Source organism: Episyrphus balteatus, chromosome 2 (assembly GCF_945859705.1).
Source record: "Episyrphus balteatus chromosome 2, idEpiBalt1.1, whole genome shotgun sequence".
In the NCBI taxonomy this organism is placed as follows: Eukaryota; Metazoa; Arthropoda; class Insecta; order Diptera; family Syrphidae; genus Episyrphus; species Episyrphus balteatus.
The window spans coordinates 13,200,133-13,217,477 of NC_079135.1; the positions used below are offsets into that span (position 1 = coordinate 13,200,133).

The 17,345-nt window shown below is 33.1% G+C and overlaps 2 protein-coding genes across 2 annotated transcripts; one reads left to right on the forward strand and one right to left on the reverse strand.

Annotated features, from left to right (window-relative positions):
• Positions 1–7,221: 7,221 nt before the first annotated feature.
• Positions 7,222–9,356, reverse strand: LOC129912175 (signal recognition particle subunit SRP54). The gene has a single exon (XM_055990319.1). The coding sequence runs from the start codon at positions 9,170–9,172 to the stop codon at positions 7,655–7,657; it is 1,518 nt and encodes a 505-aa protein (XP_055846294.1). The 5' UTR covers positions 9,173–9,356; the 3' UTR covers positions 7,222–7,654.
• Positions 9,357–13,345: 3,989 nt separating this feature from the next.
• On the forward strand, positions 13,346–14,746 carry LOC129912176 (general transcription factor IIE subunit 2). Its single transcript, XM_055990320.1, has 6 exons — positions 13,346–13,545; positions 13,620–13,718; positions 13,780–13,942; positions 13,999–14,289; positions 14,346–14,433; positions 14,504–14,746. The coding sequence occupies exons 1-6, from the start codon at positions 13,484–13,486 to the stop codon at positions 14,671–14,673; spliced, it is 873 nt and encodes a 290-aa protein (XP_055846295.1). The 5' UTR covers positions 13,346–13,483; the 3' UTR covers positions 14,674–14,746.
• Positions 14,747–17,345: the final 2,599 nt, after the last annotated feature.

Consider the following 17,345-nt stretch of genomic DNA (forward strand, 5'->3'; position numbering starts at 1 on the left):
CAATTATTATATGAAAAACTCATTGAATTAAATTCCGCATCATCAAGTCATCATTTTACCTGAATGGTCCTCAAAATGTTTTCTCTTTTTTTTGTTTGGTTAAAAAATTTCACTCAGGCAAATGACATCTAACGTGCGACCCAAAACTATAAACCAAACACAGAGAAAGAGAGCTCCTCTAACAGGAAACCACATTGGGACAAATTTATATTTGTCTGTCTGAACCACACCCTGGATTGGATGATGATGGTGAAAAAAGGAAGAAAGCAAAAAAAAAAAAAAAAAACAAAAACATATGCAAACATACCAGGAAGGTTTTTAAAGGTATAGAAGGGAAGTACTACTATCCATTAAAATATTATATGAGAACTTTTTTGTGCGAAATAGTGAAAATTCATTGCAATTAATCTCATTTAAACTGCAAGAGTACAAATTTATACGGAGGGTAAAATATATTTACCTATCTTCCAGTATACCCACGCTTATGTAACCATTTTTGTTGACATAAATGAATAAGAAACTAAAAAAAAAAAAAAACCAAGCCTGATAGTAGTAAACGTAGTATAAAATCACCCATTCCATCACTATTATCACCACTATAATATCCCGCCATGGGAACACCCTACTCTACTACGAATATACGCTACCTACTCGTCGTATATGCAACCCATCACTCTTTCAGAATTAGGAACAAAATGCGCGCCAAACCTGCCCTGCCTTGGATTCGAACTCAGTGTACACATCATGGATGGCACTTCTACTACGTTTATCGATTTTTATGCTGACATAAAATACAACGTTGATGTGAAGGGAGGGGGTGGTGGCTGGCTGGCTGGGTGATAAGAGGGATGAGTGCCTAAGCATCATAAGACCCATTCTCATACCCAACATCAACATACATATAATCATTGTCAACAAAACTCTTGGTTTCAAATTCCAATTCATTCCCAATAAAATGGGGTGCCGTAGGGTGGCCTCCTCACACCTCTACTTTACACATTCAACCCCAATAACAAACACGACCAGCACAATCTGTAGCAAGAGCGCGCGTCTATGATGGCTCTGGCTTGGGTTTGTATTCGGTTTCGGGCTCGCATGAAGAAGATGTTATATATGCGGAGGTGTGGGGGTTAGCAGGTATAATAGCTTGGGCTGGCTTGTGCTTGCTTGCTTGCTCTGGATGAAATACAAAACGGCCATTGACCTTTTTCTGCAAAATGGGAAAATCTGACGCTAGAAAATGGAGAGAAGCAAGCAGCAAAAGCACCCTCCCTTTTCTGGCTTTCTATGGATGGCGTTCATTCTATAGCTGCAGTTGTTGCTGCTGTGCTTGCTGCCTGCTACCTCTTCTCTCCTATCCTCCCTATAACATCCCTCGTGTATTTAATCTGGGCTTTAATAATATGGCTGTCTTTATTGCTTCTCGATGAGAAAACCTACAAAAAAGAGAGCACAAAACAGGGACGACTCGACAGGATAGATGGGAGCGCAGCGACAACGGAAAGGCACTTTGTGTGTTCGTTATAGCTTAGGAGAGGAGTACTGACTGCTCCCATTTTTGGATGGCCCCGGCTATGTACACTTTTCAGTACACACAATCCAGGCATGGGCGAGGTTATGTACACCCGATTTACTAAGATTCAGGGCATATGGGTTTCTTGGCTTGCTTTCTTATGTTTGCTTCTTCTTGTGTTTGGTTTTTTTTTTTCAGAATCATCTCCCGCCCCCACCCCTTTTTTTATTTAGTTTGTATAGTAGTAGTAGAATAAGAAGAAGAAGGATTTTGTTTAAAGAACTTTTTCCCGCGCGCCAGGGAAAGCTTCTGAATGCGCAGAATCGGGACAAGCGTGGCGCTCGGCTTCGTCGACTATACCAACCAACCAACTATATACGGCTACAGCTACAACCAAAATCCCAATTTAATTGTTATAGCCTTTTGTGTTTTGTTGGTTGGTTTGTTGTTGTATTTGTAAGCTGATGCTAGAATTGTCAGTGAAGAAGAAAAAAAATTGTAGTAGGGTTGGGGGCAACAGAGGCTGGGAATATTTGCAAATTAGTTTTGTTAAAAAAAAAATGAATTGAAGAAAGGGAAATATGAATAAATGATGCTTCGGCGATATTAGTGGGAATGGGTAGTTGAGGAGGTTAAGGGAGTTGCAGCGCCATCCAGCGGGAGTATTGTAGAAGAATGATGCTGTGTATAGGTTTTGAAATGATTACGAGTATTTCTCGTTCGAAAGTTGAATTGACGATGGACTCTTGGGAATTATAATGAGTATGATTTTATGAGAGTTGAATGGAAGGTTAGGAAGGGGGATTGATTTGATGGCTGTTCAAGGGAGAGGATGCTTTAAGAAAAGTCCATATAGCTTTTCAATGATGAATTTATAGATTGTGAGACCATTGGTTTTGTCTTGATTACACAGAACCAACCGACCGACCTTCCAAAAACGTCTGAGAAGTGGTTTTATGGTTTTTTTTTTGTTTGTTTTTGTTCAAAACCGCATAAGCGAAAATAGAAATGTTGGATGAGATGATTTTTTTCTTTAGGTGAGTAAAGATGTTTTTTTTTTATTATTTTCATTTTAAATAGAAAAGCGACAAGACGGTGATTTGAATAATAATTAAAAAAGGAATAAAAAAAACACATAGAAATTAGAAAATGCTGTGTTTTTTTTTCAAATTCAGTTTTATTCTATGTAAGAAAACTTTGTATAAACGAGGACACAAGGAAATTACACTTTTTAAACTTTTATTATAGCATCGCGTCGGCTCATTAACATTTTTTTTTGGAATGCGTTAATGGGCACAGGAGGGGATAGATGTCAGTTAATTCGTTCGGAAGTGCTATTAGCATTTGATAATTAGGACTATGGGTTGTTTTTTGTTTGGTGGAATTGGGCTTTTTAAAGTTTTATATTTTGGACTTTGCTTTTTTGATGTTATTATAAGGATATAATAACGACATGGTTAGGGATTATGTATATAAGGCTTTCAAATGAAATAATTTTTAATAAGCAAAGATAATGTAATTTATGTACAAATAGAGAGTATTTTGGTATTTGAAATGTCTATGGAGAAATAAAAATGAATTTATTTTCTTCTAAAATGGGACTGTTGGTTTTTGTTGTATCTATGCCTTTTCCATGTTGTAAGTATCGTGTGTTCTTTAACACCGAAAAAGTTAATTTTTCAACTTTTATTTTTAAAACACTCTTTATTGTTTTCTTCGATGTCAAATTTAGTTCTTGAATCCTTTAAATTCTTAAAACTATTTATTTCTAAGAACGTTTAAAATATTGTTTTTTTTTTAACATTTGCTGCAATGACTTCTTAATTTGGTCAGCAAAATTAATACAACGTATGCTACATTTTGGTTCATTTCATTTTGTAAGTACATATGTACATCATACATATTTGTAAAAAAATGTTTTAAAAAAAAAAACGTAATAAATCCATTTTTGATAAATTTTTTTTTGAAAACCTGATGTAGGTATTCGTTGCATTTCTATAATATTTCGTTCCCGGAACACTCCCAAAACTCAAAAACTGAAATTCAAATGGCTTAAAAAGTCACTAAAGTCGATTATTTTTAAGTATTGGTACCTTTTCTTAAAACTATCTAATGCAATAAGTTTCCCGTATTTTTACAAAAAAAAAATTACATAAATTATATCATTATTTTTGTAAAAGTTGTCCGAAGCAATATAATGCATTGTACGAAAGTGACTTAAGTACATATAAAATTCAAATTATTAAATGGATTTTATTGATAGATAAATTAAATTTATGTTATAAGTGAGTTTCAGTTATAACATAAGTAATATAAATAAATTAACCGTCATTTTGGGAACGCTTGTTTTTTGATAAATTTAGATTAAAAAATATGTTTTTTTGGCGATAATATGATTTATAATCGAGGCCACTACAATATAATCTTAAAAAATATTTGTTTGTTTTATATTGTGAGATAAAAAATAAATAAAATGCACGACTGGGGTCGCAAGTACTTGCTCTTGCAGTTCAAAGCACTTTTATGTTAGTTGTAGATTTTACGAGCTGCCTCGAAAATAAATTTTAAAGAAATTTTGTTGAGGTTGGGGAAGAGCCGACATTTAGACTAAATTTTTTCATATAAATTTTTTTTTTTTTTGTATTTGACTTTTTTGAGAAAAAATAAAAATGCAATTTTATTGCCATTGCTTTAAATATTACGTATACAAAGTTTAATCAAAATCGTTAGAGCCGTTTTCGAGAAATTCGCAATATCGTATTTTTTTGTATGGGAGGTATACGAGATATAAAAAAACAAAAAAAAAAACAACTTTCAGAATTCCATAAAAATCATCTGTACCAAATTTGAAGAAAATCCATCCACGCGTTAAGGCTGTGGAAATGGACGTACGGACGCACAGACGCACGGACGGATTTGCGAGACCCACTTTTTTGGAATTCTCCATCATCGTAATGTTGGTTTTGATTAAAACCTCAAATTTTTTTTTCGACACGAAACCAATACTTGCCCTATAGAGCAAGTAAAAAACAATTATGGTCAAAACGTCAAGTATGGGTGAATTTAACTGAGGCTTACCGAGATTGAGAAAAATACAGGCACTCCGACAAACAGTACACTTCGAGCGACATTTTTTTTTTTAATTTCTACTATCGTTATTTAATGCTCGATTTTTGTATGACTATTTCTAAAGTAAAAATATAGAGTGTATTAAATTTTACGAGAAATGAACGTCACATCTAAAAATTTCATGAAATTCAGATTTGTTTAGTATAGAAACTTAAACGGTCAATATGGTGTATGTGGAACATTTTTTTCTATTGATTAATTATGGCAAATAAGAGTGTCATTGTTCACAATTTTTGGTAGTAGATTTTTAATTCAAATTTTAATATTTGAAAAAATACATAATCCTTCTACCTGTCTTAGAACGTATTGCATATTGTAAAAGTATAGTTATAAAATGTTACTCATTTAACAGGAGCTGTCGCATATTCCAGTTACTTAATTTAAAATGATTATTTGTTTGCTAACATTTTAAACGATTGCAGAAGATGCTGCAAATATTTTGAATTACTTACTATATTCTCTAAAATGAAGGAAAAAGGCCTTTGAAAATGAATAATTCTCACATTTTGCTAAATACTGTTTATAACCATGTGGTTGATGGAACTTACATGTTCCTTGATAAGATACAATCATTTTTTTTTTTTTTTTCAATTTATTCAATCATAAATACTACTACTAATCTAATAAACATATGTAAATACATCTTTAAAGCATCCGATTGAGAAAGAAAACTTCTATTAAGGGCGATTTTATTCAGTCGAAGTTGAATATAACTTTAGGATTTTTAGTTTCAACTTGAGAATTTGGTTTTATTCACTGAAAGTTGAATATTTAATTTAATAATGTCAAATATTTAATCTAGAGTTTATTAACTTTAGATTTTTTCAACTCCCCGAAAATATTAGAAATTTGCAGAGCAAACTTGAGAATTTATTTCAACTACAAGGATTTTTTCCATGAACTCAAAACAAATATTGAGGACTTTATATCTCCATACATTAGAGAGTAACATCAACATCAGTGAATTAAAGAAGGTTTTCAAAGAAATAAATTCTTTTACCTTTTTCACACTATCTTTCGTAAGAAAAGATTGGTTCGAATCTTCGATCATCTCAAATTGGAGAGTACAAAGACTTGTAAAAATATTTTTTTTATTCCAGTTGATATACAATTGAAAATTGAAAGCGTCTAATTTAGTTCAATCGAAGATTTTCAATGAATAACTCTCGATTAATCAAATTAGGTAGGTACAACCACAGCCTAATAGTATCAAATTAAATCGACTCTACCAAGTTATGTGTTAGAGCATTTAATAAAAAATCGGCTCAAGCCGAACTTAAACATACTTAAATTTCAACTGTCGCTTCCAGAACCTATTGAATTATTGTCGTTGTTGTAAGAACAACTTTGCAATTATTGCCGATTTTTTCTACTACTGATTTACCAATGTTTAAAATTTTCTCCGTTCAGACTTTGTTTCATATATATTATGAACGGATTCTGAAACTATTTTTTCATGATTCATTGTAAATTTAGAATAATTAAATATGTGCAATATGGCCGAACCATATTTGAGTTCATCAATGCCTTTCAACTATTGAGCTAGCTTTAAATGAATTAATAATTGAATTTTATTCTCGCGTCATTTCCGTTCTATTCCTAAAACAAAAACTGGAAACATCTCTAACTTCACCCAAAGGTAGATTGCACCATCTAATGTTGAAAGCCAACATTTCCATCCACCTGACCTGGCCGAAATGAAGGAAATCATATCCAAACTGAAGTTTAATAAGGCGATGGGCTGGTTGGGAGTATGCACCAACTCTTCTGCCAAATATAGTCGGAAGAAAGCATGCCCGCAGGATGTAACATCAGTATTGTCTACCCATTCTTAAGAAATAAGTTTTCTCAAAATAACTACAAAGGAATCAATCTCCTTAATTGCCTAAGAGATACAATCGGCTTTAATATGTAAACGACTGAAGCCCTTCGTCAGTGTGGCTTTAGACCAGGAAAGTTCTACAGAGGCGCCATCAAAGTCCGCTTGCATATACTGTCGGTTTTGACATAATTGGAAGAACACACCGTAAAGTCAGGGGCAATTTTGTGTGAACATCCAAGCGAAAACTGCAAAATTGGGTTTAATGGTCAATAATGGCAAAAATAAATATATTCTCTCCTCAAAAAGGACAATCAACAACGACAAATTAGACAAAACGTCATCATGGATAGTCACAACTTCGACATAGTAAAGTACTTTGTTTACCTAGGCTTCGCTGTAAACACAGACATGAACACTACCGCTGAAATCAAACCGAAAGTTACTTTTGCCAACCACTGCTTCTTTATTTTGTGAAAGCAAAAACCAGCAAAAACTTTTATAATCCCAGTCATGTTTATGTTCCAGTCACTTATCAATTATCAGTTAAAGTAAGTATGTAAGAAAAATCGCAGGTTGCACCAGAGCATGTTTATATTTTTTGAAAAGCCTGTGTCTAACTTCTCTTTTTCTCCCAAAAATATCTAAAATCAAAACATTTCAAATTCTAATCGATGAAATTCAGTTAAATTATACTTACTTAACTTGCTGAAGGAACACCCTACCGAGAGATCATGGAACAAAAAATAAAACCAACATCTACAAAAATGTATTCAATTTGTTCTTCTTTATTTCTTTGTTTTATTTTGTATTTTTTTTTTTAATTTTTCAGAAACAAATAAGAGAAAGAACGCATGATAATTGCTATCTCCCCATATATTCTCGTTGCAAATTTAATTTGTTTACAATCTCAGCAACGACGACGCAATGACCGATGTGTAGGTATGAATAAAATGTTTTGTTTTACAAAATACAGAATTGCCTCAAGATCAAAAACAATCCAAAATTTGACCATAAAAATGTAAAACAAAGAAAATAAATCGTTACTGAATGTTTGTAAATCAAAAAAAAAAACAATTTGTTAAATATTATTTTACGAGAAAAATTAAAACAAAAAAGAATCAAAAAGAAAAACAAAAAAAAAAAAACTTAAACCATTATATTCCTAATCGACTGATATAACCTTAACATATTCATGACTTTCCTCCAAAGCCCATCAGATTACCCAGTCCACCGCCAGCTCCTTGTTGCAATTGTCTCATCATATTCTGCAACCCCCCAACACCACCCATCTGCTGCAACATCCTTGGATCAATCATTTTGGCCATTTGTTGATTCAACTTGGCCATTTGTGAGGGATTTACATTCTTTGTCATATCACCAGTCTTAAAAAGACCTTTAACTCCACCCATTTTCTTAACGACCGCTGCGAATTTTGTATAGTGTGATATAAGTTCTTTAACTTCTCGTTCCATCACACCAGCTCCTTGGGCAACTCGGATGCAACGAGTTGGTTGTTTACTGAAAAGTTTGGCTCCATCACGGTTATCAAGTTCTCCATCTGACATACTATCCATCATTGTCATCATTCGCTTAATTCTCGCCATCGACTCCTGTTCCCCACCCTTTGTCATGAAATCTTGTGAGAATCCAGGAATCATTCCCATAATCTGAGAAAATGGACCCATTTTCATGATATTCTGGAATTGTTCATACATATCTCGAATTGTAAACTGTCCATGTTTGATCTTCTCCAAGAGTTCCTCATTCCCATCCAATTTCAACTCATTGACTTTATCAATTAAACCTTCAATGTCTCCCATTCCCAAAAGTTTACTCACAAATGGCTTTGTCTTAAATGGCTCAAGGTCGTCAATATGCTCCCCAGTGCCAATAAAGATAATTGGCGATTGTGTGGCTGCCACAGCGGATAGAGCACCACCTCCTTTGGCATGCCCATCCAACTTGGTAATGATAACCGACCCAATGTCTACTTTCTCTTTAAAGGCTTTAGCTTGGGCTTCACAAGCCTGTCCAATTGTGGCATCCATCACAAAGATAATATTGTCTGGCTTGACAGCATTGGCAACTGCCAACATCTCCTCAAACAGAGACTCTTCTTGTTTATGGCGACCACTCGTGTCGACTATGATCATTTCAAATCCCTCCCTTTTAAACATTTCAACACCATCTTGAGCAATTACAACAGGATCGATTTCTGTGTAACTACCATAAAATGGAATTCTAGCTTTAGTAGCATTCTGTTTAATCTGATCATAGGCACCAGCACGGAAAGTATCGGCGCAAACTAGGCACGATTTCCAGTTGCGCTTTTGATAGTGATAGGCTAATTTGGTGCAGGTTGTTGTCTTGCCAGAACCTTGCAAACCGACAAACATAATTATATTTGGCCTACCTTTGACTGGTTGATATGGTTTAACACCAGGATCGACCAATTTAATGAGTTCTTTGAAAACAGCCGATTGAATCATTCTACGTTTGTTCAATCCACCAGCCATTTCATCGAAATCAATGACAGCTCGGACATTTTCACGCAATTGTTTGACCAGGCGAATATTTACATCAGCTTCAAGTAAGGCTGCACAAATTTCTTTTAGCATGGAATTTAGAACTTCTTCATTGATGACTGTAGCTTTGCTTAAGGAATGCAAAGCAGTCGTAATTTTACGACCTAAATCAGCTAATACCATTGTGGGTGTTTGGTGGTGGATTCAATTTTTAAAATTTTTTGTATTGAATTGGGATTTATCGAAAATATTCGATGGTTTTTTGTTGTTGAAAATAAAACAAATAAATTACTTTATTTTAGAGAAAGAAAAACTTTTTCTTTTTTACTTTTTTTGATTTTGACACGTCGATGTTGAGTTTTTGTGAAAATGTCAAATTTTTAGGAAGTGTTTGGAAATTGTAGATTTTTTTGCTAGCACATGTCAATGCAAAGAATGTAGTAGATTTTTTTGCTTAAGGTTGTAGTTTAATTTTCAGATAGTACTTTTTTTAATGTAGGAAAAATTAAATTTTTTTTTGTTTCTTGGCAGACGGGCTAGTATTTTGAATGAAACGACAAATCAAGGGAATTACTGCTAGTTTCGTCTACTTGGGTAGAACTGTACTGTAGCATACATGCACGAAAAAAGATTAAAACCACGTTAAAAATATGATTGTTAGTAACACTAATGAATTTTTTTTGTGTATTTTATTAACGGTTGAACAAGAAAAGGTGTTATTCCATATAATTTATTTTAACAAAAAAAATTTTGTCTTGAAAATTTTTTCAAACTGAGATATTTGGAGCTGCTGTAGAGAAAAAGTCCCCACTAAATTTTTTCGGACAAATAGTGTTCGAATCATTATTCTGGCGGCAAAATTAGCCCCGTTCCCTTGGAGGTGGTAGTTTACTCATCAGTAGATAATCTAGTACATTTACTAATAGAGCTACTCATGTTTTTTTGTCGAGTAGATGGGAATTGCATTGATTCGTGGAAAGTGCGTTCCATTAAAATCGCTAGTAAGCTACTAGTAGTACTTTGCCACCTACTAATGGAACAGGGATATTGTTAAAAGGAAAAAGAAATAAAACAGAATTGAAAAAAATTAAATCAAAACCAAGATGGACTATTTTTTAATGGATTATATGGAAAATGAAGAAATTAATAAAATTGAAAACTTAAAAAGACTCGACTCACTTTTTCGCATTTTTAAACAGTTTAAAGGCTTGGCCACATTGGAGGGGTATGCGGTAGCGGTACGGGTAGCGGTGAGGGTATTTGTATGAAAAAAATTCCAAACTGACACATCAACGTTCAGGTGTGGAATTTTTTTAGTACAAATATCGTTACCGCTATACCGCATACCCTCCGGTGTGAAAAAATTCCACACCTGAACGTTGATGTGTCAGTTTGGAATTTTTTTCAAGGCTTGGCCACACCGGAGGGTATGCGGTAGAGGTACGGGTAGCGGTAACGATATTTGTATGAAAAAAATTCCACATCTGAACGTTGATATGTCAGTTTGGAATTTTTTTCATACAAGTACCGTTACCTCTACCCGTACCGCTACCGCATACCCTCCGGTGTGGCCAAGCCTTCATACAAGTACCCTCACCGCTACCCGTACCGCTACCGCATACCCTCCAGTGTGGCCAAGCCTTTAAACTACTCTTCACACTAGAGTTGACATGTAACGTAACGTGAGCAAATTTGTAATTGGACGCACCCAAGTTTAACAGAAAATTAAAAAAAAAAACAAACAATTTATAAAAAAATTATTCAAAATAAAGTTTTAAATGATTTTTATTCCTTGTTTTTATCAAGTATTATAGAAATAAAATTAGAATTATAACTTATAAAAAAAAAAACACTTGGCTTGGCTTTAAATGACCTATAGCATATTGGGTATATTAGCCCTGTTCCATTGGAGGCAGTGGCGTAGATAGCTTTTCGCTAAGGGGGGGGGATGGATTTAGTTCGCAAATTTTTTTAAAGTTTTAATAATGTTTTTTCGTATTGTTTTTATTTTCTTTAAATTGGAGAAAGTTCTTTCGGTGGTTGACGTTGAAACCAGCAGTGTAACTTATATCTTTAATAAAATATATATGGGTACTAGGAAAACTTTCTTCGGGGCTGCTATCGAGGGCTTTTAATGAGTTCATGGAGGAAGTATTATTCCTTCTGATAAAATATCTTTTCTGAGTTTTTAATTCTTCACACAGAGAAAAATATGACCAGGACCACCTAAAAACTAACAGATTTTCTTATTGAACTGTTTTATGAAGAAACCTTATTAAAATCAGCAATTAATTATTAAATATTATTTTCATGGAGAAAATCTTTTTGAAATTTAGTAAAAATTTCATTATTTCAAATTTTGCAATAAGGAAAACCCGATTGTTAAAATAATATTTCCTTCTTGGATGAAAACCATAAGGAAATCTTATTGTTTTTGTTCTATTTTACGTGGTCTTGTTTTCTCGGTGGAAGAATAGAAGATTGTCCTGCAGCCAAATGTTTGGTAAAACTCAACAGTTTCATTAAATTCTTTAGCTGCTTTGTCTATTTCAGACGAAGAATTCTTGGAAAGAACCAAAATTATTTCTAGTATGTTTTCATGGTTACTAAATTTTTCTTCAAGGCCCATTATTTAGAAATCGAGAAAAGGTTGAAAACAGTAACACGAAAATATTCTTTTCTGTACTTTGAACCGAAGGGTTCGAACGATTCTTTTGTCGCTTCACTATTCTCTTATGTTTGAAGCCTATGTCAAGGACTTCAGTTATTTTTTTTTTGGAACCTACAAACACTTTCGAAAATGAGTCGCCTTCTGCCCGTTTAATTTTTAGTTGATCTCTTAAATCTTTGGCGAGATCCAAAGCTTGGACCAAGTCTAAATTCACTCTTTGAAACTCCGACTTAATGGCAACGAGAGTTGGTAAACCATATTTATAACCTTTAAGCTAATCAAAAACTCGAAATCCATAGCGTTTTTTTTTTCAGAGTGTGTTTCTTTAACTTATTTGTTCATGACTGGTTATGTTGTACAATTATCGATCCCAATCAATGGGGGGGGGGATATATCCCCCTGATCCCCCCCCCCCCTATCTACGCCACTGTTTGGAGGTGGTAGTTTACTACTAGTAGATGTTTTGGTCAATCTAGTAATATCATCTACTCATGCTCTTCTTCCCGAGTAGATACGATTTAAATTGAATTCGTTGAAAGTGCGTTCCATTGAAAATCACTAGTAAACTGCTAGTAGTACTTTGCTACCTCCTATAGGAACAGGGCTAAAGTCAACAGGGGACATGTTAACGAAAAAATACCATCTGGTACTATAGCAAAGTAAAAATAATAAAAATTCAAATAAAAAATTCAAGGATAAACATCAGAAACAATTCAAGAATAAAAACAACACAAATTTAATTTCGTTCAAGATTTCATTAACGAAATTTTGTATGGCAAGCAGTCCATGAAGTCAAATGTAGAAGTATTGGTAATCACTCCGTCACTCCTTCAAAATTTTGGGAGTGAAGAATTCACTCCAAAAATTCACTCCTTTTTCAATTTTGGAATTTGAAATCACTCCTTTTGGAGTGATTATATAGCTAGGAGTGTCACTACTTGAATTTTGGAAAACGACATTAGAGTAGGGTTTAAATGTTTGAAAATTTACGCTAGTTGTGTTCACTGACGCTGTGCTGGGCTGTTTGTTCTAGGCAGAAAAGTACAGCTTTATTTTTTTTGTTCTTTAAGTTTTTTTTTCTGTGCTGAACTGTTCTAGTTGGCTGTTCATTGACAAATCTAGAACAGTTTAGACCAGGATTTTCTGTTCTTGCTTTTGTCAGATCAGGTTAGAACAGATTCGGGAGAAGTGTCAAAATCAAAGCTGTCATTTTTTGTTTTGATTTAATTGTGCGAATTTATCTCGGGTGCTCTTGGTTAAAACACAAAAAAAAAAGAAAAAAATAAACGAGAAACTAAACACAATTTGTTTTTTTTTTTTTTATTTCGATAATTAACGTTAAAATGATTGTTCTAACTTGTTCTCACGAAACTGTGATGACCTGTACTGCTGATCTAGAAAAATCTTCGTTGAACATAACTGCTAATAAATTTTAAATAGACTGTCTATGATTGTTTTTAATTTTTCTATACTTCATTAAACACAAACAACTATCAGTAAAATATGTTCAATTACAAACTGTTTCAATTATTTTGGATTCATTTACTATAACCGGGGCCTTAAGAACTTATGTTCTTTAATCTGGTACAATTTTCACAAAATAGACAGATTTGGCACAAAATCAGTAAAATGAACGAGCCCAAACGAACTGTCACTTTGCTTCTGTCACATTTGTCATCTACAGCAACGAAGTGTTTTTTTTTGGCTGCTGAAGGTTGAACTGCAGAATTTATTGTTTTTTCTTCCAAATAAATTCGTTTAAAAAGAAAAAACTTTAATTAAATAATTTCTTACACCTAATAAAACACCACAACAGCTCCATCATGGATCCAGCATTGCTTCGGGAACGCGAAGCGTTCAAAAAGAGAGCCATGGCTACTCCAACGTAAGACAAAAAATTTCCTTTATGTTCATGGACAACAAAACAAAATAATTTTTCCATTTTCATCTTATTTACAGAATTGAAAAGAAAACAAAAGTTGAAATAGCTGCACCACCGCCAAGAGATGATAAGAAAAAAATGCGACCACCAAGTGTTCCTAAATTGGATTCGAGCACGTAAATTTTTCCTAACCAAATGCCTTTTGCTGGTTTTACAAACGACGTATTCTTCTTTTAGATACAAAACAATGTCTGGAAGTTCCCAATATCGTTTTGGTGTGTTGGCCAAAATTGTTAAACACATGAGAACTCGTCATCAGGATGGCGATGACCATCCTCTAACTATTGAGGAAATTTTAGATGAAACCAATCAACTTGATATTGGACAGTCTGTTAAGAATGTAAGTTTCTACACTAAGTTATTTCCTCTCAGGTTAACATATTTGATTCCTTGTAGTGGCTTGCATCAGAAGCCCTAATGAACAATCCAAAGATTGAAGTCTCACCAGACAACTGCAGATTTGCTTTTAAACCGGTTTACAAAATCAAAGACGGAAAGAGTCTTTTACGTTTGTTGAAACAACATGATCTCAAAGGTTTGGGTGGCATTTTGCTTGACGATGTTCAAGAATCATTGCCACATTGTGAGAAAGTCTTGAAAAACCGAGCATCAGAAATTATATTCATCATTCGACCAATTGACAAAAAGAAGATTCTCTTCTACAATGATCGAACGGCTAACTTTACGGTAAAGAGCTTTGAATTCTGAGCGAATAACTCAAATAATCCATTCGTTTTCTTCAGGTTGATGAAGATTTCCAAAAATTATGGCGTTCGGCTACTGTGGATGCGATGGACGATGCTAAAATTGATGAGTACCTTGAGAAACAAGGTACTTTTTAACAAAAGATGTGAATTTGTTCAGATTTCGATAGTATAATTGTTTTTGTTTTTTTCTTAAGGTATTCGATCTATGCAAGACCATGGACCAAAGAAACCTGTTCCTAAGCGAAAGAAGATGTCCAACAAGAAGAGGCAATTCAAGAAGCCTAGAGACAATGAGCATTTGGCTCATGTTCTTGAAGTTTATGAAGATAATACGCTGACGTTGAAGGGAACTAATCCCACGTAGATTAAGTTTCTTTTTTATGATCTTTTTACATAGTTTTTTCTTTAATCAATAAATGTACCTTATGAATAGGCTAGTTTTGTATTTTCTTGCTATTTTCAAAAGTAGTTTCCAAAAAGGATCAAATGTTTGTACAAGTTTTACAACTGGACTATGAAGTTGACTGGCTTTAGTGATGAAACAAAATAGCTTTGGACAGACTTATTACATAAAGATAGGCGTACTATTAAAATTTAAGAATCTGTAAAATATGGTCGAATCACTAAGGAAAGTATTTTTTATGAGTGAAACTTCCATTCACGAAAATTGTCCCAAACCAAGGGACCTTGTCAGTACAGTTTCAGGAGTGAAAAATCCTGAAGAAGATCCGAGAATCATAGATACAACATGTATCACTTTTTTATTGGGAGTATAACTTAATTTCCAACGTTTTACGCCAGATGTCGTTAAAATTATTATTTCCAATAAGTGTATGTGAAAGTACTGCCAAAGGGCTATAAAAACTAGTATGTTTTATTTGGTCAAATTAAAAACCAAACCGTTTTTTATTGTTTCGAAAATGCCAGAGTTAATCATTTCTACTTCAATTAAAAAAAAAAAACTGCTGCCGAAAGGCATCGTTTGTTGGTGGAAACTTACGACAATTATGCTCTGTTTCGATGATAATGTGGAAGAAAAAGAAATCGCAGTCAGCCAAAAAAGGCTGTTGAAAGGTCAGACGATCACAGGGGACCTCTACGAAATCAATTGATTCGTTTGAAGATAGGTATCGCCGAAAAACGGCAAGAATATGTCACCAAACACGAGGCCAAAATTCTTTCATCATGACAACGCTCGGCCTAATAATGCAAGAGCGGTTAAAAACTATTTGGAAAACAGCGGCTAAGAAGTTTTGGATCCACCTCCTTTAAGTCGCCTTTTAATTAACTTTTAAGTTAACTTTAAGTTAACTTTTAATTTAAAAAATGTACAGTTTATTAAATAAACCTTAATTTTCGAACAAAAAATTATGGAAATTAAGTTATACTCCCATAATTTTTTTTTTTTTCTGTCCAAATAATCTCCGCTCTCAACAAGACAAACTTCCAGCATTAGTATGCCAAGATCTAAGAAGTCATACTTCCCTAAGCGGAATATGAATTGCACATAAAATAGCAGTTTATGCATGTTAAGTTCAAAAATGGTTTGTTGAACACACGATTGATGTTATGTCTTGGTCTGCCCAATCCCCGGACCTCAATTCAATTGACTATTAAAAAAAATCGATAAATAAGAACCACTATAACCGCTATAAAATTTGAAATTTTCAAAAGGTTACACTTTTTGAGTATTGGTCATATTGTTCTGAGCGCTTTTTATTTCCTTATTTCTTTGTTCTTTTTTTTATTTATTTAAGCAAAAAACTCTTGCTAAATAATGAATTGATTTAAGTTCCTCCTACTACAAAATTGAGTTTTAATTTGTTTCTAAAATAAGAAGAAGAGATTTTATTGTTTTTTTTTTTTTTCTTAAATTTTAAATCTCAAAACTAAGCTCGTAAATAACACCAATTAGTTGAAAAAAATATACTTGAAACCACTAGACTAAACTGACCTCAGTCTGCAATAAATTTTTTTTAAATAACAACAAATAGTTCTAATAACTGCGGTACATTATAGACATTATAATAAAAAAAAATAACCGCAGTACCTATACAACTAACCGCATTGCAATAAAATAACTACTATTTTTAATTATATGATTACTCGCTTTTTGTGATTCATGTTTTGAAGTTAATGTAAGTTCTTACTTCGAGAACAACTCTAATGCACATAAAAGTTTGATGAATGACATTGTTTGTTGTTAGTTTTATTAACTCGCGCTTAAATAGTATCACAGTGTGATGGATGAAGAGTTAAACAGCTTACATTTCTTATTAAAATATTTATTGTTTGTATTTATAAACAAAAAATAATTATGGATACATACCTGGTGTGCTTAAAAAAAAGTGCAAATTTATTAATTTTTTTGTCTGAAATATTTGCTTTATTGGCGACCTGTGCGATAACTATTATTAGAATATCAAATTCTCATAAATAAAATCGAAACACGCTAAGCTTTCTTGCAATATTTGTCTATGCTAATGCACTGCATATGCATAATGCGATTGATATCTTAAGTTTAAATAACTAACTACTGTTATTTAATTTGTGAAAATCCCAGAAAAATATGCTGACTCAATAACTGAACTTTCTGTATAAAAAAAATTAAATAAAAATAATCTTAACTTAACCAATGTGGGCAAACTTCCACCTTGCGGCAAAATATAATTTGTTATGAATGGAAACACGGCTATGCTAATCTAAACGAGGTTAAACTAAAAACAAGATCAGTTGATGAGTTAATTAATGTAGATCTGAAAAACAAATGGTTTAAAACGGATTGATACCATCGTGATAGGTTAGTTCCATCTATAAACAGGTTGATTTTTTTTTCAGAATTCTATTTATTTTTGAAAATTTAATTTGAATAACTCAAGATGAAATTTATAGCTTTCATTAAGTGCATTTAATTCTTTTTCTTAATTCTTATAATTGTATCTGTAATTCTCCTCGTCACAACAAACAAACGTGCGTTGTTTAGTATTAATCTTGTTCTATTGGACTTTCAATAACACAAGTTATTAATTTAAAAAC